Here is a 27,813-nt window from a genome sequence, read left to right as displayed (position 1 = left end):
CACCGTAGACGCTCACACACACACACACACACACACACACACACACACCAGACACACGCACGCACACACCGTAGACGCTCACACACACACACACACCAGACATGCATGCACGCACACACACACCAGACACACGCACGCACACACCGTAGACGCTCACACACACACACACACACACACACACACACCAGACACACGCACGCACACACACGCACGCACACGCACACCGGGCACACGCACACACCAGGCCCGCGCGCACACGCACACACTGGACAAGGACGCGCGCGCCCACCCAGCTCTCGGCTCGCGGTCTGACTCCGGAGCGGAGCGGCGCGGCGCTGGGGGAAGGCGGCCGGCCCGACGGGAGGGGCGCTGGGGCTGGAGCTGCTGCCGCCACTCGGCTTCCTGCGGCGCCAGCCCCGGGCGGACCCGCCCGCCGCGGCACTAGCCGCCCCCGGGGCTTGCAGGCAGCAGCGGGAGGATGCGGGCCGGGGCTCCCCGCGGCGCCTGGCCCCTGCTGGGCTTAGCGCTCTTCGGCCTGACCGCCTCGCTGGGTAAGAGCCGGGCCGGGGCTGAGCTCCAGCCTGCCCGGGGGCCCTGGCCGTGCGAGCGGGGGGCAGGCTCGGGGCTGGGTAGGAGGGGAAACTGCAGGACAGTGGGGTGGGCAGGGAGAGAGGGGTGTGGGGAAGGGCCGGGGGGGGGGGGCTTGCGTGGGGGGCTGGTGAAAGGAGGGGGAGCATGTGGGATGCTGAGGGGGAGCATGTGGGATGCTGAGACAGCGGGGGAAGGAGGGACAGGGGGTGGGGGGGAGAGGGTGTGTCGATTTTGAGATGACGGGATGGAAAAACGGTGCAGGGGGAATATGTGTGGGTGCTGAGGTCACAGGATGCAGGGCCTGGGCGTGGGGGGTGTCCCCGAAGTGTGGGGAGCCGCAGGGCCCTGTACCCCCATCCACGGCCAGATGGGACTCTCAGCCCGTAGCTAGAACCGAAGGTGTATTGGTTCACGGATACAGTGTAGCGCAGACTTCTTAGCATAGGAACCAAGAGCAGTCAGCACAATCCACCTTAGGGAGAAGGAGCCCTGCGCCCCCATCTTGCTCCAAGCCCCCTCGAAAAAAACCCACACCCTCAGCAACCAGTCCCAGATTGCAGTCAGCCTTGCCTCCTCTTTACTCTAGCTTCCCCGGCAAAGGTGTCACCAGGGCACCCCCCGCGCTCTCAGTTTAGTGACCATTGCCTATATGATGGGCTGTATACTGTCCCCGTGAATCACACTTGCATTGCCCATCCCTATCTCGATCGTAGAGCAGTGGCAAGGGAAACTGAGGAACACAGAGGGAGTTACTACAGGACAGTAAAAATCACATGCAATATAGTAAAGCAAACAGTGACTACGATCCCCACTGTGTCACTGGGGGGGGTGTGGGTGCGGAGGTAACAGAGGATAGAGGGGCTTGGTGCAGGGGCTGTGTTGGAGGCTCAGAGGTAATTGGGCGTGTGGGACTGTGCGCCGAGCTTCGGCACGGGGCTGTGTGTTCATCTGTGTGATGGGTCTCAAACCATCCCCCCATGCTTTATGAAATTGACTTAATATGCCTAACTTGAAGATGCTTTGGACAAAATATATAAATTTTAATGTCACAATCTGTTGGATCTGCAACAGATTTTGGTGTATATGGTGACCATGTTTTCTGAACCAAAAATAGGGAAACATTAGCCCTGACCCCTTAGGCCCTGCCCACCTGCCACAGGAAATCCCACCGTTGGGGGTAGTGCTTCCAGGGTTAAGATTTACACATGACTAGAAGTAAAGGGTGTCATGTGACTGCTCTAAGACCTCTTCCCACCTTCTCTACCAATAGCGATGGGCTTGGGCACTATAGAAGCTCCCCCCCTCCCCCCATGCAACTATCCTGCAATTGTATCAACCCAGGCCCCAGACCTAGGGTCCCATGGCATTGCAGCACTGGGGTTCCAGCCTCGATTCAAGATGAAATTCCGGCTCTGAGAGCTATTACTTTGCAATGTAGATGCAGCCCCATTTGACCCAGAGCCTGGGAATCATCCAGAACTATTCCACAATTTCATTAGACAGCTTTCTGAGTCCTCTTAACCGATGAGGCTTACAGGTTCCTATTAACTGGTTATCAGAGAGGGCTGGAGCAACTCCCCACCTGCTCTGGGCAGGGGGCTGTTCCAGCCCCACAGAGGGCCCACTGCAGACAGGGATTGCTTTTATCTAGAGCAGCCCTTGTCTCTGGGGAACCTGGAGTCCCACAGGCAGGGACTGCGTCAGTGTCCAGAGCAGCCTCTCTCTGTACAGAGTCCAGCTTGCTGTGGACAGGGGCTGGGAGCCAGTGGCAGCCCCAGTGTGACCTAACGTTAACCGGTTAACTGATTAATGGGAATTTACATCTCTAATGACACGTAGTACAACTGCGTTTTTTTAAATTACTGCAAAACTGTCAAGTGTCCTCCATTTCCACAAGCCGGAATAACTGAACGAGCCATGGCAAGTACAGGGTGGAGAACACCATGTCAGTAACCCTCACCACCACTGCTTGAAAAGTACATTTCCCATGGAGGTCAATGGGGCTGGGCTATTTTATATGTAAAGCTACTGAGAAATGTATATGTCAGTACCATGATGGCAATGCCTATATTATGTAAATAATACCTAATAATAATTGCCAAATGAGACTACTTCCCAATCTCCTTACAAAGGGCCTGACCCAATTTAAATTTTAAATTGGGATTGGACCCAAAATAATCTGTTGATATTACCCAAGAAGATCCAGTTAACATTTAGTCACCCTTCAGAAATATAAGGGACCAGTCAGTCAAAGCCTCATTGCCTAGTAGAAAATCGGAGAGACTTTGAATTGACTTCTTCTGACAGCAGCACTTTCTCTTGCTGGATGTGGGGTGTTTAAGCACAGGCTTTACTGCGTGTGTCAAAATAACTCAGAAATGTGTTGTCACAGCTAACTCCATTCAGGTGTAGACAAGGTGAAGCCCAAAGACAGAAGAACAAATCCCTTGAAACTGGAAGCATCTCACCTCTTCACAGAGTTCACAAAGGGCTTGTTCACTCAGGGTACGTCTACACTAGTCCCCTAGTTCGAGCTAGGGAGGCTAATGAGGGCGACCGAAATTGCAAATGAAGTGCGGGATTTAAATATCCCGCGCTTCATTAGCATGTTCCCGGGCAGTCGCTATTTTGGAAATTGACTAGCCCGGAGTAACTGCCTGCGTCTACACGCGGCAGTGAAATGGAGTTCGAAGCAAACCCCTAACTCGAATTAGCTGTTACTCCTCGTGCAATGAGGTTTAACAGCTAATTCAAGTTAGGGGTTTACTTCGAACTCCCGTTTCACTGCCACGTGTAGACGCAGGCAGTTACTCCGGGCTAGTCAATTTCCTCCCCTTACAGCTGCCATCAGGTGCCCCCCCATAGGTTGGCGCCCTGGGCAGCTGCCTGGCTAGCCCATACCTTAATCCGGCCCTGGTGGGGAGCAGCCACAAGCAGCTGCGTTTGGAGTCTCTGGACTTTTGGGGACATTTTAATGCTTCACGGGGACTCCAGGACAGGAGATTAAAAATTGGGACTGTCCCCAATTTTCTGGGATGGCTGGTCAGCGTATGTATGTATCACTCTTGTGTGTAAAGTTGGATACGTGGAGTATGGAATGGTTTATGGTTTTAAATGTGCAAGTGAAAGCCATCAAGGGTGTTTCCCTCATTGTCTGGGTGATCATCTGGAAACAGCCGCTTTTGTCCTTTAAGTCTAAGCAGCGATTGGTCTTAGGAATACATGTGACCATTCCAACTTGTACGGTCTAAACAGGTAATTTTCCATAGAAGGAGGGGGAGAGAATTCCTGCCCAAAGTGAAATCTATAACACTACGGGAAGCTAGCAGGCTCTTGGTCTTTGGTTGGCATGTCACTCCCAGGAGAACGAACCAGAGACCCCAGGGAAAAAGGAACTTCCCTGGTGTGGAGGCTTAGCTGGATAAGAACAATACGTCTTAGAGCTAGCTAATCATTTTCATAAATAAAACAAGAAATAGTCTAGTAGCACCTTAAAGACTAAATAGTTACAAGAAGCTGATAAGAACCATTAGCACCTCCATTATTTGGTTGGAAGGTTAAGTCATAGGATATGGAACACAGGGTACGTCTAGACTACATGCCTCTGTCGCCAGAGGCATGTAGATTAGGCTACCAGACATAGGAAAATGAAGCGGCGATTTAAATAATCGCAGCTTCATTTAAATTTACATGGCTGCCGCGCTGAGCCGACAAACAGCTGATCAGCTGTTTGTCGGCTCAGCGCGATAGTCTGGACGTGCAGGTGTCGACATCAAAGGCATTTGTCGACCACCCAGGTATGCCTCCTGGAATGAGGTATACATGGGTGGTCGACAAATACTTTTGATGTCGCCACCCGCGCGTCCAGACTATTGCGCTGAGCCGACAAACAGCTGATCTGCTGTTTGTCGGCTCAGCGCAGCAGCCATGTAAATTTAAACGAAGCGGCGATTATTTAAATTGCCGCTTCATTTTCCTATGTCTGGTAGCCTAATCTACATGCCTCTGGCGACAGAGCCATGTAGTGTAGACGTACCCATAGTGTGCGAGCCACCCGATGGCTTTGTTCTTTTTTCTTCCTGTCCCTCCTTTTTTTTCTCCTTTTCTTTCTTTTTTCCCTATTCTCCCCACCCTCCACTGCCTTCTTCCTTTCCTTATTCTTGGATCTGGACTTCTAACACTCCTGTCATCTGACAAAGTGGGCTGTGCCCATGAAAGCTCGTGATACCGTCTACGTGTTTTGTTAGTCTATACAGTGATACCAGACCTTTTGCTGTCTTTTTAGTTTATCCTGTACAGCAGTGGTCCCCAACATGGTGCCCGCGGGGGCATTTGTGTGCGCTCGCCAAGTGCTCGGGGCTGGCCTGGCCCCGGACACGTGGCGCATGCATGGTGCCGGAGCCGGCCCCGGGTGCGCCATGGATTGGCCACCCGTGCTCTGGGCGCGTGGTGTTTGGGCGGTGGGGGAGCGCCGGCCCCGCCCCCGCAGCTATAGGGGGCCCCACCCCCAGGCGTGCAAGTGTCCGCGCCCTCTGGCACCCGGCAGGCGATCGGCTATGCCCCCTGACGCCTGGCAGCCTCAAATGGTTGGGGACCACTGCTGTATAAACTAACCCGGCTACCCCCGAAGCTTCTAATCATTTTCTGTTTTTTGAAATTTCTATTCTGCTTTGCTCTGCTTGTTCTCACTTACAGCCCCTTAAATCCTACTGCTTGTACTTAATAAAATCTGTTTTACTTACTATCAAGCCCACTGCAAATAATTGTTACTTGGGAGAGCAATCAGTGTGTACATCCTCCTTTCATTGATAAAGGGGGCTTGCTTGAATGATTCATTTGGGTTTCTGATCCCATCTGGGGAGTGGTTTCCCAGGAAACTGGGACCAAAACTGCATTTTCCTTGGAGCTGAAGAGTTTCAGCATATATATATATATTGCTCCTCAGGGTGGCGGTGGTCTCAGCTCTGTGCCTTGGCAGGGGAAGACCAGGTGAGCTGTCCCAGCAGGACCCGGTGGTGAGAAGCCCCAGAGAGCAAAGAGGCAAATGTCAGTGGCTTTGTTAGCACTCCAGGAAGCAGCCCCAAGGGGTCTTCTGTGACCGCACCCATCGCAATCTGGATTCTGTGGATTCAGTGACTCTGGGGTGACTGGTGTCTACCATCTGGGTGCTGTGGACCCAGCTCAGTCATGCTGCCCACTGAGGCACAGCAAGGGAACAGAGGGTGTGTCTAGACTACAGGGGTTTTTCCAAAAAACTGCACCTGTGTCTAGACTGCAGCCGCGAAAGTAAATCGAAAGAAAGCAGCAGTTTTTTCGATCGCGGTAAACCTCGTTGTCTGAGCCTCGCTGCCCAGGACTGCAGGCTTTGGGCTTCGGTTTTGGCTCTGGATAGTGGGGCTCAAGCTTCAGCTGGGCTTGGTGGGGAGGGAATAAGGCAGAGAAACAGGAACTGGGTGGTTATAGGCAGGGCTCGCCGAGCCGCGCTGTCCGGTGTTCTGCGCATGCACAGATCGCCAGAACCCGGCTTTTCTGGGTTGTAATCTACTCGCCACGGGTGCTGTGGGCGGTAATCTACTCGCCGTGTAATCTACTCGCCGAGGGGCGGTGCTAGGGGACCAACCTGGCAGCACCCCAGCTGTTCTGCCCCAGGTGTCCCCAAGTCAGCCGCTGCTGAAACTGACCAGCGGCTGACTCAGGGAAACCAGGGCAGAGCAGCTGGAGTGCCCAGAGTCAGCCGCTGGTCAGTTTCAGCAGCGGCTGCATCGGGGAAGCTGGGGGCAAAGCAGCTCCAATTGTCTGGCTGCCCGGAGCACTTCCGGGTTCCAGATGGTGCCGGACTATCAGGAGTGCCGGCCCATTGGATGCCGGACCACTGGAGTTTTACTGTAATTTGTAGAATGTTTAATGGTTAGCATAGAATGCCCCCAGGAGTATAAATCGACAATTTGCTTTGTCTGTGCGCTGGGATTGAGAATGTGTTAGCTGTCGTGTTCTCCAATAAGCAACTTTGTCAAGTGTGGCAAGCCCTCAGTGCAGAACAAGATGTGGATGTAGAAGCTGAAACTGAGGGACCCTCACCAAGTTGGGCTGGATTCATGCTAGTGACTTCTTGGCCAAGGCTCTGTAGTTCTCTGGGACGTCCAGTCCCCCTCAGTGCTAGTGTGAAACCTTCAGGAATGAGGCTTGTTTTGGGGCAAGGTGACTTGCCTTATGTTGGTGTTGTACAAGGCCTTAGCTTAGTCAATGAAAAGGATTGTGAAATGCCCAAGAATGTTACACGAGCTAGTGGAAGAGCTAGGGTTAGTGTTCCTGATCTGCCTGCTTGCAATTCTGTACACGTTTCTGTACACTACAGGCACCTCTGAAACATCACTGGTCTGGCGAGAGTGCTCAAAAGTAGGCTTGGCAGAATTGGATTTTTTAAAATAATTTGATGGATAATATCTGTGTTTAAGCATTTTTTATCTGTATTGATTTAAATGTTCACAGTTGGGGGAAATTATAATTCAGATAATGACAGCAGATGTTTAATGATAAATGTTGATATTCAAAAAAATTCAAGGTTTATTAAAATTATTAAAACATAAATTGTCAACATTGCATGTCAAAATATAGTAAATATCCTTAATCAACAAATTATACCTGTTTTTACAGTTCATTCATTAGTCCATTTATAACAATCCTCATTCAGAGTCTCAATCACTGTATTTTGACTACTAAAATCTCAGGTGGCATTATCTTACTTTGCTTTTCTGTAAATTTATTTTAGTGTTCTGGAAATATTTTTTCATAGGTTTGTGTGTGTGTGGTGAAATTGACATTTACCAATAAACATCTAAACCTTCCAAGTCCGTTCACAAGGATCTGTGTGGGCAAGTGTGGTAGCTTTTCTGCCAAATTCATTTGGCTTGGCAGGTCTGGAAGGGAAACCCACCTACTCTCAGGCTGTGTCTACACTGGCATGAATTTCTGGAACTACTTAAAATGGAATACTATTCCGTTTTCAGTTTTTCCGGAAAAGGAGCGTCTACATTGGCAGGCTGCTTTTCCGGAAAAGCCCTTTTTCTGGAAAAGTGTCTGTGGCCAATGTAGACGCGCTTTTCTGGAAAAGAGACCCGATCGCCATTTTCGTGATCGGGGCTTTTTTCTGGAAAAGACTACTGGGCTGTCTACACTGGCCCTTTTCTGGAACAGTGTTCCGGAATAAGGACTTATGCCCGAGCGGGAGCAGAATAGTTTTTCCGTAATAGTGGCTGATTTTGTACAGTAGAGCATCGTTGCTTTTCCGGAAATTCAAGGGCCAGTGTAGACAGCTCGCAGCTTATTCCGGAAAAGCAGCTGATTTTCCGGAACAAGTGGCCCAGTGTAGACACAGCCTCAGTGTCTAGGAGTCTTACCAATTTCAGCCTGTTGCGGCTGCTTGGGATTCCAACATCCACATCTGTGTCTGGTGCCATGTTGTTTAATGAACTATAACTTCCCTGAGCCCTGGAAGGGAGCAGAAGCCTTACTGCATCCCAGAGCCTTCTGACTGGTGGTGAGAGAGGCCAACAGAGATTGACAGCTGGAGGAGTCCAGCGTAGGTGAGTGGAATTTGTTACTGCAGCAATCTCTGCGTATAGGCTGTAACAGTATCTGCTGTATTCACAGAAGTAACCTGATGCAGAGTCAGGAATATCAGTCTCTCATCAACATTCAGCTCTGCACAGGGGAAAATTAGGCTTCAGACTCTTGTTTGTGTCTTTAAAAATCGGAAAAAAACCTGGAAGGATTCTTCGCCAAAACATGTATGTATATTGTTTTTTACTACAGCTGAAATTCTGGTTTGGTCTCTGGGCAGCCTCTTGTGTGATGAGAAACGCAGTCGGTGCATCACCTCGCTGAGAGAGAGATTTTTGTGATCAGCCTGTTTCAAACTTCTGTTTATGCCAATGGCCCAACCAGACTGAAAAATAGCTGTTAAGATTCAGCCTTTCTGAGAACTCACAGCCCACGACTCTGAGACCATCCATAAATCCTTCAGCACAACCTAAGAAGGGCAGCCTTAATATTGCTGATATTTGTGACCCAAAACTAATAATAAAGACCCACGAGGAAAAAAGCGAAAACGTAAATACCTTCTAGGTCATCATCTTGCCATTAAAGGGTCATCAGAAGACAGGAAAATCAGACTCTCCTGGGCAGCCCCTACCCCTTTTCAGCTGTAGCTGTTTTAGATACTCGAGTTCAGTGACTTGCTGCACTGAGTTGTGTACATAATTACACAGATGTGTTTGTGTGCAGCTCTTCGGGCTTTGCAGATATTTATTGTTTGCTTCCTAGAGTGCAGTTATTCTTGTCATCATGGCTGATCAGATATTTCCCTTCCAATGCTCTGTATGCAATCGTTTATAGTTTCCCACGCTGTGTTGTCTTGGCTAGCTCTCTTCTTCACGATGTGGGTGAGCCACATGTGAGGGTAGCTGTTCAGAAAGTTCTGAAAAAAACCGAACCCCAAACAAAGACCACTGCTGTGATGGAGATGCTTTTTCCTCGCTGAATAAGTATTCATTATCTTGGGCTTAGTTTGCAAAGGCTGGAGAATTCTCATCTAAGGAGCCCACACCCAGCTTTATGATAACTCCTGCCCGCACAGGAAAAAGGTTTTCTGCGGGGGATGACATCATGCTGAAATACAGCAGGCATTGATGTGTACTGCAACACAGTCCTTATGAGGATTCTGCTCTAGTCATCACACTGTTCTGCAGCCTCCTCTTGCAGTACTCCAGAAAGCTAGCAGGCCCTCCCCGACTATCCACAACTGGGGGAGGAGAGACACCCTGACATCTGCCCCCCCTCTTCTCCCTCCCACACCCTGCACAGCAAGCAGGAGGGCAGGAGCAGCATGACAGCGCCAAGGCAGAGGGCAGGAGCAGCATGACAGTGGGTGAAGAGGCAACTGAAGTGCCAGCACTCGATAGCTTCCTGGCCAAACCAGTCAGGATCGCCTGTCAGAGGCTCCAGGATCTACCGGTAGATCCCGATCGACTGGTTGGTGACCACTGCTCTAGTGTGCCCAATGCCCATCTAGCACAGCAGCAAAATTCCTAGCTCCACTTTCCTGGGAGAACTATTTGCAACCTCCCAGAGGGCTTCAAACAGAACCTGTCAGCTGTGCCAACTGCAGACCATAAGTAGGCCAGCAGCAGAGGAGAGTTCCTGAAAGAGGAGCTGGTGCTGACGCGGTGGGTGGCACTGGGCATGCTGCAGGCTAAAGGGCACCTCCAGGAGCTCTGGGGAGGCCAAGGGCCCAAGTGTTGAGTTGTCAGCAGGCAGGCTGGGTCAGGTTTCAGAGCAGCCTTTGCCTTTCAGTTCCTGAACATTTAGGGCAGGCGTGGCAGCAGTTCCCCCCCAGCTAGGCAGTCAGCACACACTTGGGAGATTGTAAGTCTTTAGGGCTGTGATAAGACCTTCAGGGTTGGATGTGGAGGGGGGTTAATGGGAGCTGTTCTGAGGATCTTGCTGCCTCTGGCCAGAAGAGGGCTCATACTGTAGTAGCTCATATAGGGGCGTGAAGTGTAGAGCCGGTGCCATCCTGTCCGTAGGATGGTTTGGGATGGCTGCCCAAGCCTCCCGCTTTGGGGGGACCGGTAGGACCCACGGTGGCCTGGGGGATCTGAGGGCTTTGTGCTGCCAGCAGGAATTGGGCCCTCTCCACACTCACCATAGGAGCCATAGGAAGCAGAGCGACCTAGCCCTGGGCTGCTCTGTTCCACCATCTCCCAGCAAGGTCTCTCCACTTCACTGCCACAGTGGGAAGCAGAGCGCCTCAGCCCCAGCCCATGCTGTGCCCCGGAGCTGTATTTTCCATTGTCACGGTGAGTATGGGCATCCCAACTCCTGCTTCCAGCACTAGGCCCTCCCCCCCAGGTAATCCCCTGAGCAAGGAGGTTCCAGGGGGAGCAGAGGCAGGAGCAGGGTCTGGAGTGGAGGGGGCTTATCCTGGGCCCTGAACCCCGCAAGGGGTGACGCTGGTAAGATTCCTACCCCTGCTTTCCACCTGGTATGTGTGGCAACCAGAGCCATAACGCCCAGCCCCCATAGAGTCCTAGAACTGTTAGGGATGTTGGACTTGGTAACGTTAAGTCCCGTCCCCTGCGCTGAGGCAAGACCAAGTAACCCTAGACCTCCCTTGACATGTGTTTGCCTAACTTGTTCTTAAAAATCTCCCATGAAGGGGACATGATCGCCCTTGGGAGCTTGTTCCAGTGCTTAGCTATCTATGTCGTTGAAACACTGTTCTTCATACCCAACTGAAATCTTGCTGGATGCAGGTTATAGAATCAAAGAACACTAGAACTGGAAGGGACCTCGAGAGGTCACCAAGTCCAGTTCCCTGCCCTCATGTCTAGACCATCTCTGATAGATGTAGAATCACAGGTTAAGCCTATTACTTCCTGTCCCACCTCCAGTGGACATGGAAAACAATTGAGCATCATCCATAGAATCATAGAACCATAGAGCTGGAAGAGACCTCAGAAGGTCATCAAGTCCAGCCCCCTGCTCTAGGCAGGACCAACCCCAACTCAATCAACCCAGCCAGGGCTTTGTTAAGCTGAGACTTAAACACCTCTAGGGATGGAGTCTCCACTACTCCCATCCCAGTGCTTCACCACCCTCCTAGTGAAATAGTTTTTCCTAATATCCAACCTGGACCTCTCCCACCACAACTTGAGACCATTGCTCCTTGTTCTGCCATCTGTCACTACTGAGAACAGCCTGTCTATAGCAGCCCTTAACATATTTTAGGACTGTTGGGTTCCCCCCCCCCCCCCCAATTAATCTTCTTTTTTCAGGCCTTCAATATCTAGGGATTTTCATAACATTACAAAACAGAACCAGCTCCACTCCTTAGCCAGGAATCTAGGAAAACTAAACCTCACCCTGGGTACCTCTCAGAGGCAATCCTTTCCCTCTTGCAAGCAGCAAGCCTGTGTATAACAGAAGAAAACTTTTATTAAAAGGGAAAGGGAAAACACCATAATAACGATTATTCTTTGAGTGCTTGCCCATGTGATTTCAATACGGTGCACATGCATCACGTGCACGGGTGTTGAAAATATTTTCTTCTAGCCGCTCCCATCGAGGTTGACCATGGAGCCTTCTGAAGTGGGACTTCTGTGTCAGCCTTTATATACCATTGCTGCCCTGGCAGTCATGAGGAACGTCTCATGACCATCCCCAAGGACAGGGTCCTTGCAGCGAAGTCAAGGGAGGCCTGAAGAGATGTCCTTGCTACTGTCTTGCCCTCTTCAGTGAGGGCTGTTTGGAGTCAGATGGGAGGAGCTCTGTGAACATAGCATCCCATGAGCTGAATGCATATCTGCTGAGGGCAGGGCCGGACTAAGGGGTGGGCGAGCTGGACAGCTGCCCGGGCGCCAACCGATTGGGAGCACTTGATGGTAGCTGTAAGGGGCGCATGGCGCCCCTCATAGCTGCCATCAGGCGCTGTGAGCCCGGATCCCGGCAGGCTGCAGTGGCCACCCGGGGCGGAGGCCACGTTAACCGCCGCAGTGCCCTTTTCCCCGTGGCCGTGGGGCCTTGCACAGCCAGGTGCAGCCCGCACGTGCAGCCCCGGGCTGCGTGCCAGCGGCGGTGTCTGGGCAGCGCATGTGTCGTGCGCACACCATGGGGGGTGGGCTCGCGTGTGCGCCATGTGCCCGCGCACCCCGGGGGGCAGGCTCACACAGGCGCCCAGGGCAGCACCGCCCGCCTGGGGCCCAGGGCGCCAAAATGGCTCAGGCCAGCCCTGACTGAAGGTAGCCTGCTCATCAGCAATCCTCCGCTGCAATCCCCCCACTGCATAGACCTTTCTGCCAGTGTGTGCAAACCGTGCTCAGTCCCTTTCTCCATCCCCTTTTGTGATGCCACAACTGTCTTTTGTCTTCCTCTGCGCCACCCTTGCAGCTGGTTGTCTGAGGTTAGTAAAGTCCCCGTATTCAGCATCGTACACCCGCCACCGCCCCTGACTCTAGCTGCAGTCCCGTCTTCTGAGATTTCACCGCTTCGCCCAGTGAGTTCTTAGGGGTTGCACTGAGTCCAAAGTGGGGAACCTTATTGGTGCTACAGCCTTTCATTGGGACTTCCACTGCCACAGAGACCCCACGTTGGAGAATCTGTCCCTTATCTGTGTCGTCGGGGATTGCAGCTAAAGGGTGTGTCTAGACTACATGCCTCCTTCGACGGAGGCATGTAGATTAGCCAGATCGGAAGAGGGAAATGAAGCCGCGATTAAAATAATCGCGGCTTCATTTAAATTTAAATGGCTGCCCCGATCTGCCGATCAGCTGTTTGTCGGCAGATCGGGGGAGTCTGGACGCGATGCCCCGACAAAGAAGCCTTTCTTCATCGACACAGGTAAGCCTCGTGAAACCAGGTTTACCTGTGTCGATGAAGAAAGGCTTCTTTGTCGGGGCATCGCGTCCAGACTCCCCCGATCTGCCGACAAACAGCTGATCGGCAGATCGGGGCAGCCATTTAAATTTAAATGAAGCCGCGATTATTTTAATCGCGGCTTCATTTCCCTCTTCCGATCTGGCTAATCTACATGCCTCCGTCGAAGGAGGCATGTAGTCTAGACACACCCCTAGTGATCTCTACGCAGAAACAGGCTCTTACGTGACTGGAGAGGTGGCACGTAATGGAGGCCAGGGACAAAGGCTCCCAAACCTCGCACCACCGAGGGGGAGACAGTGACGGATTTGGGGCCTCCCAAAAAAATCTCTCGCACGTCACGATGGCTCCAGAGCCACGGCCGGGGCACAGAACTTATCAGGTCTCAGGGCCAGGGATGGGAGAAGAGTAGTGAGCAAGGAGCTTGGCCTTGCTGGGGTGAGGGGGCAGGCTGTGGGTGGAACGGGAAGAGGCTCCAGACTCTGTGCTCCAGCCAGGCCAGAGAGCCCATTGTAGCCCCTGCAGAGGCTGAGAGCTCAGCCCCGGGCTGGGACCATGGGGGGTAGGAGGGAGGGGCTGAGAGTGGCAAGTGGGGGGCAGGGCTCTGCTGGAAGAGGCACGCTGGGACTAGCATCCTCAAGGGGAAGTTTCACCTGCAGCCCATGCATGGGTGTGATCAGCTTTATCATTACATAGCGGGGAAAGGAAAGTCAAACCGCTGTTAGCTGTCCAGCCTCAGCGTTGCTTTGGGGAGGCGTGTGTAGTGGTGCATCAAAACACAGCTCACCGGAAGAACAAGTTGGGGGGCAGCTGTCTTGGAGGTGGAAGCAAAGAGCCTGGGCTGGTGGATATTAGAGGTGGGTAGTTCAGGACCCTCAAAATTATTTGCAAACGTGGGTCAAATTCAGCAAATGGTTTCAGCTGAATGAATGGGCCGATGATTCAAATGACCCTTTTGACTCATTGGCTGTGTCTAGACTGGCAAGTTTTTCCGGAAAATCAGCCGCTTTTCCGGAAAAACTTGCCAGCTGTCTATACTGGCCGCTTGAATTTCCAGAAGAGCACTGACTATCTCATGTAAGATCGTCAGTGATTTTCCGGAAATACTATGCTGCTCCCGTTCGGGCAAAAGTCTTTTTCCGAAAAACTTTTGCGCAAAAGGGCCAGTGTAGACAGCATAGTACTGTTTTCTGCAAAAGATCCCTGATTGCAAAAATGGCGATCGGGGCTTTTTTGCGGAAAAGTGCGTCTAGATTGGCCACGGACGCTTTTCCGCAAAAAGTGCTTTTGCGGAAAAGCGTCCTGCCAATCTAAACGCGCTTTTCCGAAAATGCTTTTAACGGAAAACTTTTTTTTTTTTTTTAACGGAAAACTCAGCCATCCGAACTGCAAAGCCAGGTGTGGGGTGAGCTGGAGTGGCTTTCCGTGAGGCACTTCCTGTGCCTGTGAGGAGTCCAGTCCGCAGGCCTCTGCTTTTCTTTCCTGCCTGCTGTCCTGAGGTGTTTTTACCTTTAGCTCTTCTCTGGATGACTGGGGTGGAGGCAGGAGCTTGCATGGAGTCCCTATCCCAACCTGTATTCTACGCACAAGGTACCTGCTGCCGTGTGGGTCTGTGCTTCACCTCAGGACCCATCCATCATGGATGCCCTAGCCTGATACAAGGCAGTCAGAAAGGGACTGATCCTGAGGCTCTAGTCTAGAGAGGGCAATTCATCCCCATCTGGGCCTCTGAGCTGTGCCCCCGTAACCATGGCATTAGCTGCAAACGTCCTGCTCCTGCCAGTTCGGGACTAGTCCTTGGAAAGCTTCCCCAGTTGGTAACTCTGAGCAGAGGCCATGGCAGTCTGCTGCAGCAAGAACCTGTGTTGTCCCGGACACCTGCTCTTTGCCACCAGCACTGAGCTAGCAAAGGGTCAGCAGGAAGGCTGGACTTGCATAGCGCTTCCCAGACCCTGCCTGCCTTCTGATTGCCGGGCTGGTGGGTTGGACAGTGGCGGGGGGCTCTTTGTGGAAACTGGCTTCTCTCTCCACAGGCTTGGCAGATGAAGACTGCCTGTGGTACTTGGACAAGAATGGCTCATGGCACCCTGGCTTTGACTGCAATTTCTTCACCTTTTGCTGTGGTAACTGTTACCAGCGCTATTGCTGCATGGACCCCCTGAAGCTTATCACGGAGCGACAGCAGAAGCACTGTCTTGCTTTCAGGTGAGGGAGCATAGAGCCTAGCCAGAGCTCCTGGCTGGGCACACCGCTTCCCCTGGGAAGAACTGGGTCCTTGCAGAGAGGGAGTGTCAGGAGGGTTATAGGTAGGAGCCTCCTGCCTCCAGTTCCAGGAGTTGAAGACCCATGGGGGATTTCAACTATCCCCATATTGACTGGGTACACATCACCTCAGGACGGGATGCAAAGAGAACATTTCTTGATACCTTAAATGACTGCTGCTTGGAGCAGCTGGTTTTAGAACCCACAAGGGGAAAGGCAATTCTTGATTTAGCCTAAGTGGGGACAAAATCTGGTTCAAGGGGTAAATATAACTGGACCACTTGGAAGTAGTGACCATAATGTAATAAAATGCAACATCCTTGTGGTGAAAAAAACACCTCATCAGTCCAACACTGTGGCATTTAATTTCAGAAAGGGGAACTATACAAAAATGGGGAGGTTAGTTAAACCGAAATTAAAAGGTACAGTGACTAAAGTAAAATCCCTGCAAGCTGCATGGAATTTTTTCAAGGACACCATAATAGAGGCCCAACTTAAATGTATACCCTAAATTAAAAAACACGGTAAGAGAACCAAAAAAGTGCCACCGTGGCTTAACAACCAAGTAAAAGAAGCAATGATAGATAAAAAGGTATCATTTAAAAAGTGGAAGTTAAATCCCAGTAAGGAAAATAGAAAGGAACATAATAAACTCTGTCAAATTAAGCGTAAAAATATAATAAAGATAGCCAAAAAGGAGTCTGAAGAACAGCTAGCCAAAACCTCAAAAAGTAATAGCAAAATGTTTTAAGTACATCAGAAGCAGGAAGCCTGCTAAACAAACAATGGGGGCTTCTGGACAGTCGAGATGCCAAAGAAGCACTCAAGGACTATAAGATCATTGCAGAGACACTAAATGAATTCTTTGCTTTGGTCTGCAGCTGAGGATGTTGGGGAGATTCCCAAACCTGAGCCATTCTTTTGAGGTGACAAATCTGAGGAATTGTCCCAGCTTGAGATGTCATTAGAGGAGGTTAAGAACAAATTGATAAATTTAACTGTAACAAGTCACCGGGATCAGATAACATTCACCCAAGAGTTCTGAAAGAACTCAGATGTGAAATTGCAGAGCTATTAACTGTGGTTTGTCACCTATCTTTTAAATCAGCTTCCGTACCTAATGACTGGAAGATAGCTAATATGCTGCCAATATTTAGAAAGGGCTCTAAAGGTGATCCTGGCAATTACAGATTGGTAAATCTAATGTCAATACCAAGCAAATTAATTGTCAGGCACATGTAGTAGTTCAGGACAGTGATACTGTAAATTTAGGATTTACTGGTGTGGTGTCCTGACAGGTCAAAAATTGTTTTAGCTTCCTGAGATATTGGGTATTGTTTGATATACAGAGGCACATTAAAGTGTTACTGAGGTTTGTACCTTTCCAGTATTAAGGGATTTTGCTGCCCTGACCTTCTGTGGTTTTGTTTACCAATTTTTCCAGCCCTTTGGCACTGCGGATGGCTGTTTTGATTTGATTGCTTTTACTGTTTGCTTGCGTCTAGACTGGCATGATTTTGCACAAATACTTTTAACGGAAAGTTGCTGCTCCCCACTCCCCCAAACAGCTGGCATGTTTCCTGAAACTCCGGGTCTGTCATGCACCGATGACTTCCTTCCCCTGCTGCCTTCCTGCATGGGGGAAGGGGAGGGGGAGAGTCCCGGGACTCTTACACCCCTCCCCCTCCACAGGAAGGCAGCAGAGGGAAGGAAGTCACCAGCGCACGACAGACCCAGCTGTTCAGGAAACATGCTGGCTGTTTGGGGAGGGGGAAGTAGTACACATGCTTCCTGAGACCTGGACGTGGCACACAGCTGTGGGACCCCCAGGTATCAGCCGAGCTGTCCCTCCCCCTTTTTGTTGAGTGGTATTTTTTTTTTTTAATATTGTACTTATTGGAGAGTTTTCAGGAGTTCTTTGGGATAGTGGATGTGAGGTGTGGTTTTCTAGTCTTTCACTGTTCAATTGTATTTTCTCATTTATTCTGCTTTCTATTTTAACAGGAATTGATCCAGGTTTGGATGGAGTGTTTTCCAAAACCTGGCTCATATCGTAAGGTGGAGATTTTGGTGTGGTAGCTCTTGCCCAGGGGGTCAATAGAGGATGGCCCATTAGGGTCATTCCATATGTCCCTAGTACAGCAATTGTTTCACGTTTCATTTTTTAGTTTAGCTAGGGCCTCCTGTTTCCATTTCTGTCCCCATGTTCCAGGCACTGTGAAAGTGCTTGCAGTTTGTTGTTTAGTGACAGGGGATGCTGCTACTTTCTTTTGCAGGTTTTCAACAGCTTTTCCCAGTTTCTTATTTTCCTACTTTACTTGTTTGAGCAAATTATATGTCTGGACCGCCTGTTGTTCTGCCTGAGTTTTCCAGTGCTTAATAGCCTCTAGATCTTTATTTTTTGCATTTACTTGGGAAGCTAGTTTAGTGGAATGCTGTTTAAGCCATCTTACTGCCATAGACATTAATTACCCAGTTCTAGCTCTTTTACTTTTATTACTATTTTTAGAGCTTCAGTTTCTACCATTGCTTTACAAATGTCAGTTCATGTTTCCCCACTTTCTTTGTAAAATTTAAATGGAGCCCCTTTACCGGCAATCCAGCGGGTTCATGCTTCAGCAACCTCTGTGGGGATGAGAGGGTTCCCTAACACATGGTTTTCTGCCGTGTTAGATCATGATTCCTGCAGCTTAATTACCAGATCCGTGCTTGGGGTCACCAATGTAGTAGTTCAGGACAGTGATACCGTAAATTTAGGATTTACTGGTGTGGTGTCCTGACAGGTCTCCTGCTCCATTAGTGATGATAAACGTTTGGCTATGTGTGTTTTCCATATGCTCCCTCGGTATAATATTATGCCAGCTCTGCGCAGGTAGCTAGCATTATAGACTTTATGAAAACCCCTAAAGACAGCAGACTCAGATAAGATACAAAGGCACCTGAGTCAAGTTTATTGTCGAACGAAGTACATTAATAGTTGTTGGTAGCCAGATGGCCTCCAAGCCCCTAATATCTGTACCCGGGACAATGGACACAGCTTAATCGATAGTATGGATTTTACTATCGCTCCCTAGGCTGGCCAAAGTGTTAAGTGAGGTACCCCAATATTTATAACCAGAAATGAACAATTTATGATACACCCTGTATGTATTATCTTATGCACTAATGACATGTTTGGTATCTCCCCTTGTATTTTCCTCCAAAGCATTCACTACCGTTGTTAGGCTTTTGCTTCACTTGTTTGAAACTGTTTTATCATGTACTCAGCTGGGTGTCCCTGTACTGTCCTAGTGGAATGCATTTACATACTTCATGTACTTTTAGCAGTGCTAGCAGTTCTAGTGCCGAGAGACGCTGATTTGCAGGCAAACAAATGCTTTTGACATGGCCTGTGTATTACTCATAGCATAATTTTTGCTTACTTTGGTTCAAGCACCAACCCATGCTTCAAGCTATTTCTTTCTCCTACAAAACGTAGATGAACATAATTTGTTGGGGAAGAGTCAACATGGTTTCTGTAAAGGGAAATCATGCCTTACTAATCTGCTAGAATTCTTTGAGGGGGGTCAACAAATGCATGGACAAGGGGGGAGCTTGTGGATATAGTGTACTTGGATTTCTAAAAAGCCTTTGACAAGGTCCATCACCAAAGGCTCTTAAGTAGTTAGTTGTCATGGGATAAGAGGGAGAGTCCTCTGATGGATTGATAAATGGTTAAAAGACATGAAAGAAAAGGTAGGAATAAATGGTCAGTTTTCAGAATGGAGAGCGGCAACTAGTGGGGTCCCCCAAAGATCCGTACTGGGACCCATCGTATTCAACCTATTTATAAATGATCTGGAGAAAGCGGTATACAGGGAGGTGGCAAAATTTGCAGATGATACTAAACTGCTCAAGATAGTTAAGAGCAAAGCAGACTGTGAAGAGCTTCAGAAAGATCTCCCCAAACTAAGTGATTGGGCAACAAAATAGCAAATGAAATTTAATGTTGACAAATGTAAAGTAATTTCCCATATGAAGAGAAATTAAAAAGACTGGAACTTTTCAGCTTAGAAAGGAGGGGATGAGGGTGGGGTAGGATAGAGGTCTATAAAATCATAACTGGAAAAGAGAATAAGGAAAAGTTATTTACTTGTTCCCATGACATAAGAACTGGGAGTCACCAAATGAAATTAATAGGAGGCAGGTTTAAAACAAACAAAAGGAAGTTTTTCTTCACGCAGTGCACAGTCAACCTTGCCAGAGGATGTTGTGAAGATCAGGACTTTGGCAGGGTTCAAGAAGGAACTGGATAAATTCATGAAGGTTAGGTTCATCAGTGGCTATTAGCCAGAATGGGTAGGAATGGTGTTCCTAGCCTCTGTCATACTGGGCATGGGTGACGGGAGAGGGATTGCTTGAAGATTCGCTGATGTGTTCATCTCTGCATGAAGAAGATAGGATACTGGGCTAGATGGACCTTTGGTCTGACCCATTATGGCCATTCTTATGTTATGTTCCTATGCCCATGCCCCCCTTGAGTTGTGTGTGCATTGTGGCCTTTGACATCTCTCCGCTGTCACTGTGACCAACTCTAAATCAGGGGTCTCGAACTCCTGGCCCGTGGACCATCCCCAGTCAGAGCGACTCCAACTGGGCAATGGGGGGGAGGGGGAGCTATCCATCACCAGCCCCAAAAGCCCCACCCCTTCCCACCATCGCCCCGCCCTCTCCCCCCATGACATGGCTTTGGGGATCACTGGGAGGGGCTGGCACTATCTGGTTTCAGTAGTCATGACCCCCACCTCTTGCACCCCCTGCAATGGCCGTAGCTGCAGGGGAAGCGGAGGGCGGCAGGGCAAGCTAAGAGATCCCTGGTCTAGCTGCTTGGCGGCAGGCGGTGCTGGGTGTGTCATGCCAGGAGGGCGCTGCACAGTCTGGGTCGGGCTGCTGTAGTAGTTGTCTCCTGTGCTGGAGAGGTGCGGCTTGCACTGAGGAAGTCTCAAGTCGGGAGGGCTGGTGCTATGGGGCTTTGACTGGACAGAGTCCTTGCCTTGTGTTGTGTGAGGAGGCAGCACTGCGTGTGTTTCTGGTGCTCTGTGCAGCTGTGTTCGGGAGCTTTTCCAGGCCCTGTGCTTTCATCCCCCAGTGCAGCAAGTTGGGATAATCGAGCTTGGGCCTGTGTTGGCCAGCTCTGCAGTGGGAAGTAGGGCACCCGCAATTGCATTTGCTGCTGGCCTTCTTGGAGCACCGGTGGCTTTAAAGAGCCCAGAAGGACCCCCAAGCTGCTGACTGATGTCCTGCAAGCAGAGCCTTCAATAGCAGGGGTCAGAGGACCTGAGTTTTCCCAAGCACTTCCCACCAGCATCAGCTCTGCATGGGCTGGCGTCGGCTTCTCAGACAGGCTCTGAGTTCAGCATGAGGAGAGCCGGCACCGGCTGGCTCTGAGGTGGGCAGCTGGGGCCCTTCACTCCATCCTGTCTCCCCAGCTTTTTTTGTGGCTCCGTTCAGATGCTGAGTAATGGGGGGACTGATCCGTGGGGCACTGCCAGGCGGGGGCCTGGGGATGGAAGAACTGTTGCCCATACTGACCCTGTTACATTACAGGTCACCCCATTTCCTTATGGAGGAGGGAGTACTGCAAAGGGGCTGCTCCTCCCACCGGTGCCGATGGGTGGCCCATTCCTGTCAGAGGGCTGAGCTGTCTCTATCCCTGACACCTGTCAGAGGGAGGCAGAGCAGAGCAATTGTAACCCACACGCCTAGGCTATCTCTACACTCGCGGCTTCTTGCGCAAGTAATATGCAAATGAGGCTAAGCGTGGAATATCGCCGAGCCTCATTTGCATACCTAACGAGCCACCATCTTTTTCAGAAGAGGCTCTAGCGCAAGAAGGAGTGTCTACACTGCCCCTTCGTGCGCAAGAAAAACCCTCTTGCGCAATGCCGTTCTTCCTGAAAAGTAATAGGTGTAAGGGCATTGCGCAAGAGGGTTTTTCTTGCTCAAGAGCCTCTTCTGAAAGAAATGGTGGCTCATTAGGCATGCAAATGAGGCTCGGCGATATTCCACGCTTAGCCTCATTTGCATATTACTCGTGCAAGAAGCCGTGAGTGTGGACATAGCCCTAGTGTGGTTACTGAGCAATGCAAGTGGCACCTAGACCACAGCCGCAGTTAAGATCAAGAGACCTCTACAGCACGGGCTGGGAGCCAGCTGGCTTTTAGCTCAGACGGTGGAGGCTCCTAGATTCAGCTCCCGAGGTCCCAAGTTCAAACCCGCCCGGTGGCGGTTACACAATGCTCTGGCCATGCTCCCTTTGTCCTCAGCACATCCCTGGGCCAGAGCCGTGAAGGCAATGCAGAGCCATTACAAAGGCGTTGTCTTCTGCAGGGTTTCCCCCAAGCCAGAGGAATTCGCTGTGCCACTGGAGCTGGAATAAATAGGCCAGAGTGCAGTGCTGAATCGGGGCCTCTCTGTGGAGTGCCCTTGCTCTGACTTCCTCTCCATGCACAGCAGATGAGTATCAGGGGCGAGTGTGCCACGTAAGCTGCTATCGCAGGAGGTGTCATTACTAAACATGTGTGGCTAGTGACCAGGGTGCAACCAGAGAGTCACCTGCCCACCCTTGATGCAGAGTAAGATGGCGCAGGGGGTCCACGTCCCCGCTGGGCCCCCTGCTGTGCCAGGCACCTGGGCTTCGATGCGGGAGGAAGCGGCTGATATTGGTGTTTGCTCTGAGCTCTCCAACCAGCCCCTTGCTCCGGTGAGCTCGGCGTTCCACGTGCCTGCAGTGGGGGTGTCTCTGAAGCTAAGGAGTGAGATTGCGTTTGGCCCCACTCAGCTGGGAACCTGCGCAGAGCAGAGCGAGGGGGTGTTGTCTGCGCACAGCCTGAGCCGCCTGCTGTATCTTCGCCACGCTGCCCTACTGGGGCCTGGCAGCGGGAATGCAGGGTAGCCCCAGACAGGCCAGGGCTCAGCGTGCTCACCAGCCATGGCTGGAAAATGCCACGCTTTGCAGCCAGCACAACTCAGCGATGATGGCAGGCCTGAGGCCCCCTGAGTAGCCACAGTGGCCAGGCGTGGAGGGGGAAGCAAAAGCAGAGGAAGCTGGGGTGGGAGACTCAAGGGAGGATTTGTACGAGGGGTGAGGGCCCTGGATAAAGGCAGAACAAAGGGGGAAGGGTGGCGGACGGATTCAGGTTGGAGATGGGGGGTGGGGAGGGGCTGAGGGAGGAGGTCAGGGTGTGGGGCCTGGCCACGTAGGCGGGGCGATGGTGGCGTGTGGCTGTGTACTAGGCATGCACGGCCCTGTAGGTGTGAGGCGTGGCGGTGCATGGCGGGGGCAGTGCTACGTGGCATGCGCTGTGCTCCAGTGCGCCCCCGTTCCCATGCGGGTCCCAGACGCCGGTGGCAGCAGGTCTCTCATCTCCGCAGCGGAAGGAAGCCCACAGAGCTTTGGCTGAGGAGTAGGGCAAAGACATTAGGCGAGCTCTGCACGGCTGCCTTTCTCTTCTCCATTGCACTCTCTGCTCTATGAGCTGGGTCTTCAGCGACTCCTGACACAGGCAGCCTCTCCTCCATCAAAGTGCTGCCCAGAATGTCAGGTGGGGGCATTCTCCGGGTTGAGGATGGGGTCCCAAGTCCTAGCCAGGCGCCCCCCCCAAACTTACCCATTAACCCTTTCATCTCCACAGCCTTGGAGGGGGCCCGTGAACGGCATGTGGGAAGGATTTACTTGGCCCAGGGCCCGGCAGTGTTGGGCCCTCAGGCCGCTACCTGAGACTGCCCTGTAATCGTGTCTACTTGTGCCCCACAGCCCAAAGACCATCGCTGGCATCGCCTCCGCCGTGGTCCTCTTTGTGGCCATCGTTGCCACCATCATCTGCTGTTTCATGTGCTCCTGCTGCTACCTGTACCAGAGACGGCAGCACACGCGGACACCCTTCCACGGTAGGGGCTGCAACACCATTCCCGTCTGCTGCTACAGCCTGGGAAGAGCAGGGTGGGCCCAGGAGGAGGAGCAGAGGAGGCATCCAAAGGGCTCTGGCACAAGACGTACTTGGAAAATGTTGGTTGGTTTAGTTCTCTTTGGCGCTAGGCGGGGGAGACAGGAGAGGGATGTGGTTAGGGTGCCTGTAGTATGTATGTCCAGGAGGGAAGAAAATATTGAAGAAAATACTGTCCATCCTGAGTATTGAATGCGGCACAGGTCCTGGGGAAGAATCAACATGCTCATGTACCATCGTGCATACATGCAAGGGGGGCTGCGTCAAGGTTGCATACGCAACCTCATTTCTGGAATTTCCTAACTTCTGAGTTTTTAACTTTGCAACTTTACTCTTTTTTTTACCATAAGTGATTATGTGTAATTGTCTAGGTTTTTAAAATGGCAATTTGCTGCAGCGTGCCCCTGCTTTGCAGCAGGAGAGCAGCACCGGCGGCTCACTCGGGGGCTTCAAGAAATCTTGTCTTTGTCGTACAGGCCAGGAGATCCCATTGTACAGCTACCCAGCTCAGCCACCATGCACCTACCCTGTGGATCCCAAAGCAGGCTTTGCACCTCCCCAGCCAGGCTATGCCCCCATGGCCATGTATGCCCCCACGGCCCCTGCAGCACAGTATCCGATGTACCCAGCAGGCCACCCACTTTACAGCCCAACAGGTAAGAGCAGTAGGAACCACAAAACTGCTTGAAGCTCTTCTTTACCGAGGTGTGTCCCTTCAAAGTAGGGGCCCTGGGTCTCGCCTGCTCCCTCCTAACACAAGAAAGCTTGAACAAAAAGGCCGTGTCCAGACTCAGGGGTTTTTTCGGGAAAAGTAGCCTTTTCCCGAAAAAACTTCCCCTGCGTCCAGACTCAAGCCGCGTTCTTTCGAAATTATTTCGAAAGAACGCGGCTTTTCTTTCGATGGCGGTAAACCTCAATTTACGAGGAAGAACGCCTTCTTTCGCAAGTTCCTCTTTCGAAAGAAGGCGTTCTTCAATGTAAAGAGGCCGTCTTCGAAAGAGAGCATCCAGACTCGCTGGGTGCTCTCTTTCGAAAAAGCGGATTTCTCTTTCGAAAGAAGCCTGCAGTCTAGACATAGCCAAAGCGAAAACAATCTCTGATAGCTAACCTCTGTAATCTCTGATAGCTAACCTCTCAGACTAGGCATGTACACACAGAGCTCCTGTTACCTTCCAGGGCACAAGAAGCAAATCATCGCCTTAAAAAAGGTGATTTTATTAAACAAAACAAAAAGATATACTTGATAAAGCATACTTTGTTGCTAGGTGTTTTAAAGCAACTGCCCCCCCCCCCAATTTAAAAACAGAGAAAATTCCATCCTTGGGATTCCGCTTAAAGTACAGTGGGGTGGCACGTGGACTCAGCACAGAGAAGTATAACCAAACAACAAGGCTACGTCTACACTGGCATGAATTTCCGAAAATGCTTTTAACGGAAACGTTTTCCATTAAAAGCATTTTCGGAAAAGCGCGTCTAGATTGGCAGGATGCTTTTCCGTGGCCAATGTAGATGCAGTTTTCCGCAAAAAAGCCCCGATCGCCTTTTTCGCGATCGGGGCTTTTTTGCGGAATACAGTACTATGCTGTCTACACTGGCCCTTTTGCTCAAAAGTCTTTCGGAAAAAGACTTTTGCCCGAACAGGAGCAGCACAGTTTTTCTGGAAAAGCACTGATGATTTTACATGAGATCGTCAGTGCTTTTGCGGAAATTCAAGCGGCCAGTGTAGACAGCTGGCAAGTTTTTCCGGAAAAGCAGATGATTTTCCAGAAAAACTTGCCAGTCTAGACACAGCCCAAAAGAATGAAAATAACCAGGTCTCATCTCAGTAGACATTACCCTATCTACTCATGATCTGTGCTTCAAGATCCAGTCCAGTTCCATGCCCGTGGTAGTTCTGCTTGATCCAATTCCTCTTGTTCCCCCAACTTCTGGCTCTAAACTCACACAAACAACAACAGGTGGGTATATCTTCCAATTCAGATCTCAACACCTCCTCCCATTGGCTCTCCGAGCTCCCTACCAATACCCCCTAGCTGCCTGAGTTTAACCATTTAGTCACTGAATGCTGGGATATTCAGAAAAGGCCAGCACTCCTCCCGTCCATCCCAGCGGGTCTGCATTGTTCCCCCTGTGGGAGAGGGGGCGTCTGCATTGTTCCCCATGTGGGAGAGGGGGCGTCTGCATTGTTCCCCATGTAGGAGAGGGGGCATCTGCATTGTTCCCCATGCCGCTTTGCCATGTGCCCGTGCTGTCGCCAAGTGCCTCTGGCAGTGCTGTCGTGCCTCCTTGACCCACTTGTGCTCCCCAGGGTCTGAATTCACCCCTCAGCTTATGAGCTCCACTTGCCCAGGGCTGTGCTGGATTCCTACTCTTCAGAGCTTGTCTGCTTCTCCTTGCTGGGAGGCAGCAGCCCCGGGAAGCTTGTCTGTAGGTAGCACGGCACCCGACCACTCCCTGGCGTGCGTTCCCTGGCGAGGGCGCTGTGGGGCGAGCGCTCAAGCCGAGCCCATTCTGGGCTAGTAGAGACAGGCCCTTGGTGGCAGCATGAAGCTTCTAAAATGACCCCATGGCTGGGAAGAGGGGGATTCTGGCGCTAGGGCAGGGGAACGGTCTGACCCTGGACGGCTCAGAGGCAGGTTCCCTGCTCAGTGCTGGAGTGAGAGTGCTGTGGGGGCCTTAGCTGCGCATAGCATGGCCATTGCTAATGCATCTCTGCAGCAGACTCCGAATTGATGGCCCTGGGGAGCTGGGCTGGAATCCCTACCCTAACCCAGGGCCGCTGACGGGGGTCCAAAGTGGGCAGTTGCCCTGAGGCCTATATATCACCACCGGAGCCCTGGGCAGCACGGTCTGGGAGGCACAAAGTGCTGGCTGGGAGGGATGTCGTGCTGAGGGCTGGCTGCCCTCGGCCCGGCCCCTCCGGGAGCACAGAGTGGTGCCCACCCCACCTTGCCCAGGGGCCCAGCAGTTCAGTCAGCCCTAGAGTGAAGCGTGCCCTTAGCTGGCCATAGCAACAGGTGGGTTGAGCCTATCGGCTGGGTGTGCTGCAGCCTCGTCCACTCACCTTATCCCAAAGCACATGGGAGCCTCTCACCCGCTGCACTCCATTCTGCTGAATGACTGTCCATCTCTTTCCTCCACAGCGCCCCCACCCTATCTCCCACCACAGCCCACCTACCCTGGAGCCTGAGGGGACCCTCCAGAGACTGCGGAGTCAGCGCCTTGGGCCCTGGACTGGGCGCTTCTGAGCCCCTGCCGGGGGCTTCTCTGCTGCACTGTGGCTCCTATGAACCTCAGCCATCCTGTGCCCGGCTCCAGACTAGCCCTTGCCACCTCTCCCCTCCCCCCCGGTCCTCTCCCGCCTGCTGCACTGAGAGCATGCCAATTGACAAAACAGACGGGCCCACTTAGGGCTGCTGGATGGAGTCCTCCTGTGGTCCCCGGGCATGGCAAGTGGGTCTCTGTGGCATGCTGAATGGGGTACTCCCATAGTTGCTAGGGCATGCCCAGGGGTCGCCCTGTGGTCCCATGAGCATAGTGGTCCCTCCAGGGCATGCTGAATGGGGTACCCCCCACAATTCTCAGGGCATGCCAATTGGGCCTGCCGGTGGCCCCCCAGGGTATGCCGAGCAGGATCCCCCCGCAGTCTCTGCATCATTTCCAAGGGGGTCACAGTCAATGTTCTCTCTAGTCTTTTCCATCCATTTGCAGAATAAATTTTATGCACACCATGGCATGTGTAAAGTGCACCACCAGCAAGAAAATAAAAGTCTAGCTGTGGGCGCTCTGCTGCCCAGCTGGGCGACATTTGAATTTCTCCTGAATGGCCGCCCAAGCACACCGTGTACGGGGAACACTGCTCGCGGCTCTGTCTGGCCTCCGCGAGAGAGGCTGAGTTAGAAGGGACCCAAATACACAACATGGGCTCTTGTGCAGCCAGACACTGGCTCCTTTGTTCCCTCTGCAGCCGCCTCTGCTGAGGCTCCCCCTGAGCTCAGGGTCTCAATAGGCCAGTTGTGAGGGGGAACCGTGCCCTGTTGGTGTGACCCTCGGCCCCTTGCGCTCCTGGCAGAAGCCAGCCCTGCCCCAGGCTGTGAACGATTGTCTGGGGTGGCATGAGGGCCCTGCCCGGCTGCAGCAGAGCAGGGGGCCGCTTGGTAGCACTGGGGCAGAAGCTCAGTGGGGCCTGCTGCTCCCAATGGACCCCCTCCCCAAGGCAGGCACCGTATGCTAACAGTAGATGGGCCCAGACTCGCTCGTGTATCCAGGGTCACTTGCCAGGGCCAGCGAGGGTCCTTTCATGTTCTCTGGATGACAGAGGTTCCTGCTTCCATCTAAACTCTGGCCAGCATCATGCAGCTCACCCCACAGGGCCAAGCAGAGAGTGCTCCTACCCTGCCTCCCTGTGCACCCCAGCATCACCCCGGCCAAGCTAGGCACAGCGCACCAAGGAGCCACCTCTCCTGGGCTTCCCTGTCGGGGTGGGGAGCCTCTGGCAAAGTCAGCCAGGCCCCTGTCCTGCTGTCCCTGGGCCTTTGCGCTG

The 27,813-nt window shown here is 51.8% G+C and overlaps 1 protein-coding gene across 2 annotated transcripts; it reads left to right on the top strand.

The window, feature by feature from the left end:
* Positions 1-275: 275 nt before the first annotated feature.
* On the top strand, positions 276-27,087 carry SHISA4 (shisa family member 4). Of its 2 annotated transcripts, none has more exons than XM_075910247.2 (5): positions 276-551; positions 15,057-15,228; positions 23,081-23,214; positions 23,747-23,926; positions 26,414-27,087. In XM_075910247.2, exons 1-5 carry the CDS (start codon positions 479-481, stop codon positions 26,458-26,460), a joined length of 606 nt encoding a protein of 201 aa, XP_075766362.2. In that variant the 5' UTR covers positions 276-478; the 3' UTR covers positions 26,461-27,087. The 2 variants fall into 2 exon arrangements, with proteins under 2 accessions (XP_075766362.2, XP_075766361.2); XM_075910246.2 differs by lacking the exon at positions 276-551 and adding an exon at positions 9,840-10,448.
* The last annotated feature ends 726 nt before the right edge of the window (positions 27,088-27,813 follow it).

Source organism: Pelodiscus sinensis, chromosome 27 (assembly GCF_052426305.1).
Source record: "Pelodiscus sinensis isolate ZL-2025 chromosome 27, ASM5242630v1, whole genome shotgun sequence".
Taxonomy (NCBI): domain Eukaryota; kingdom Metazoa; phylum Chordata; order Testudines; family Trionychidae; genus Pelodiscus; species Pelodiscus sinensis.
The sequence above is the reverse complement of the archived record's forward strand: the minus strand, read 5'-3'. Positions and strand labels throughout refer to the sequence as shown.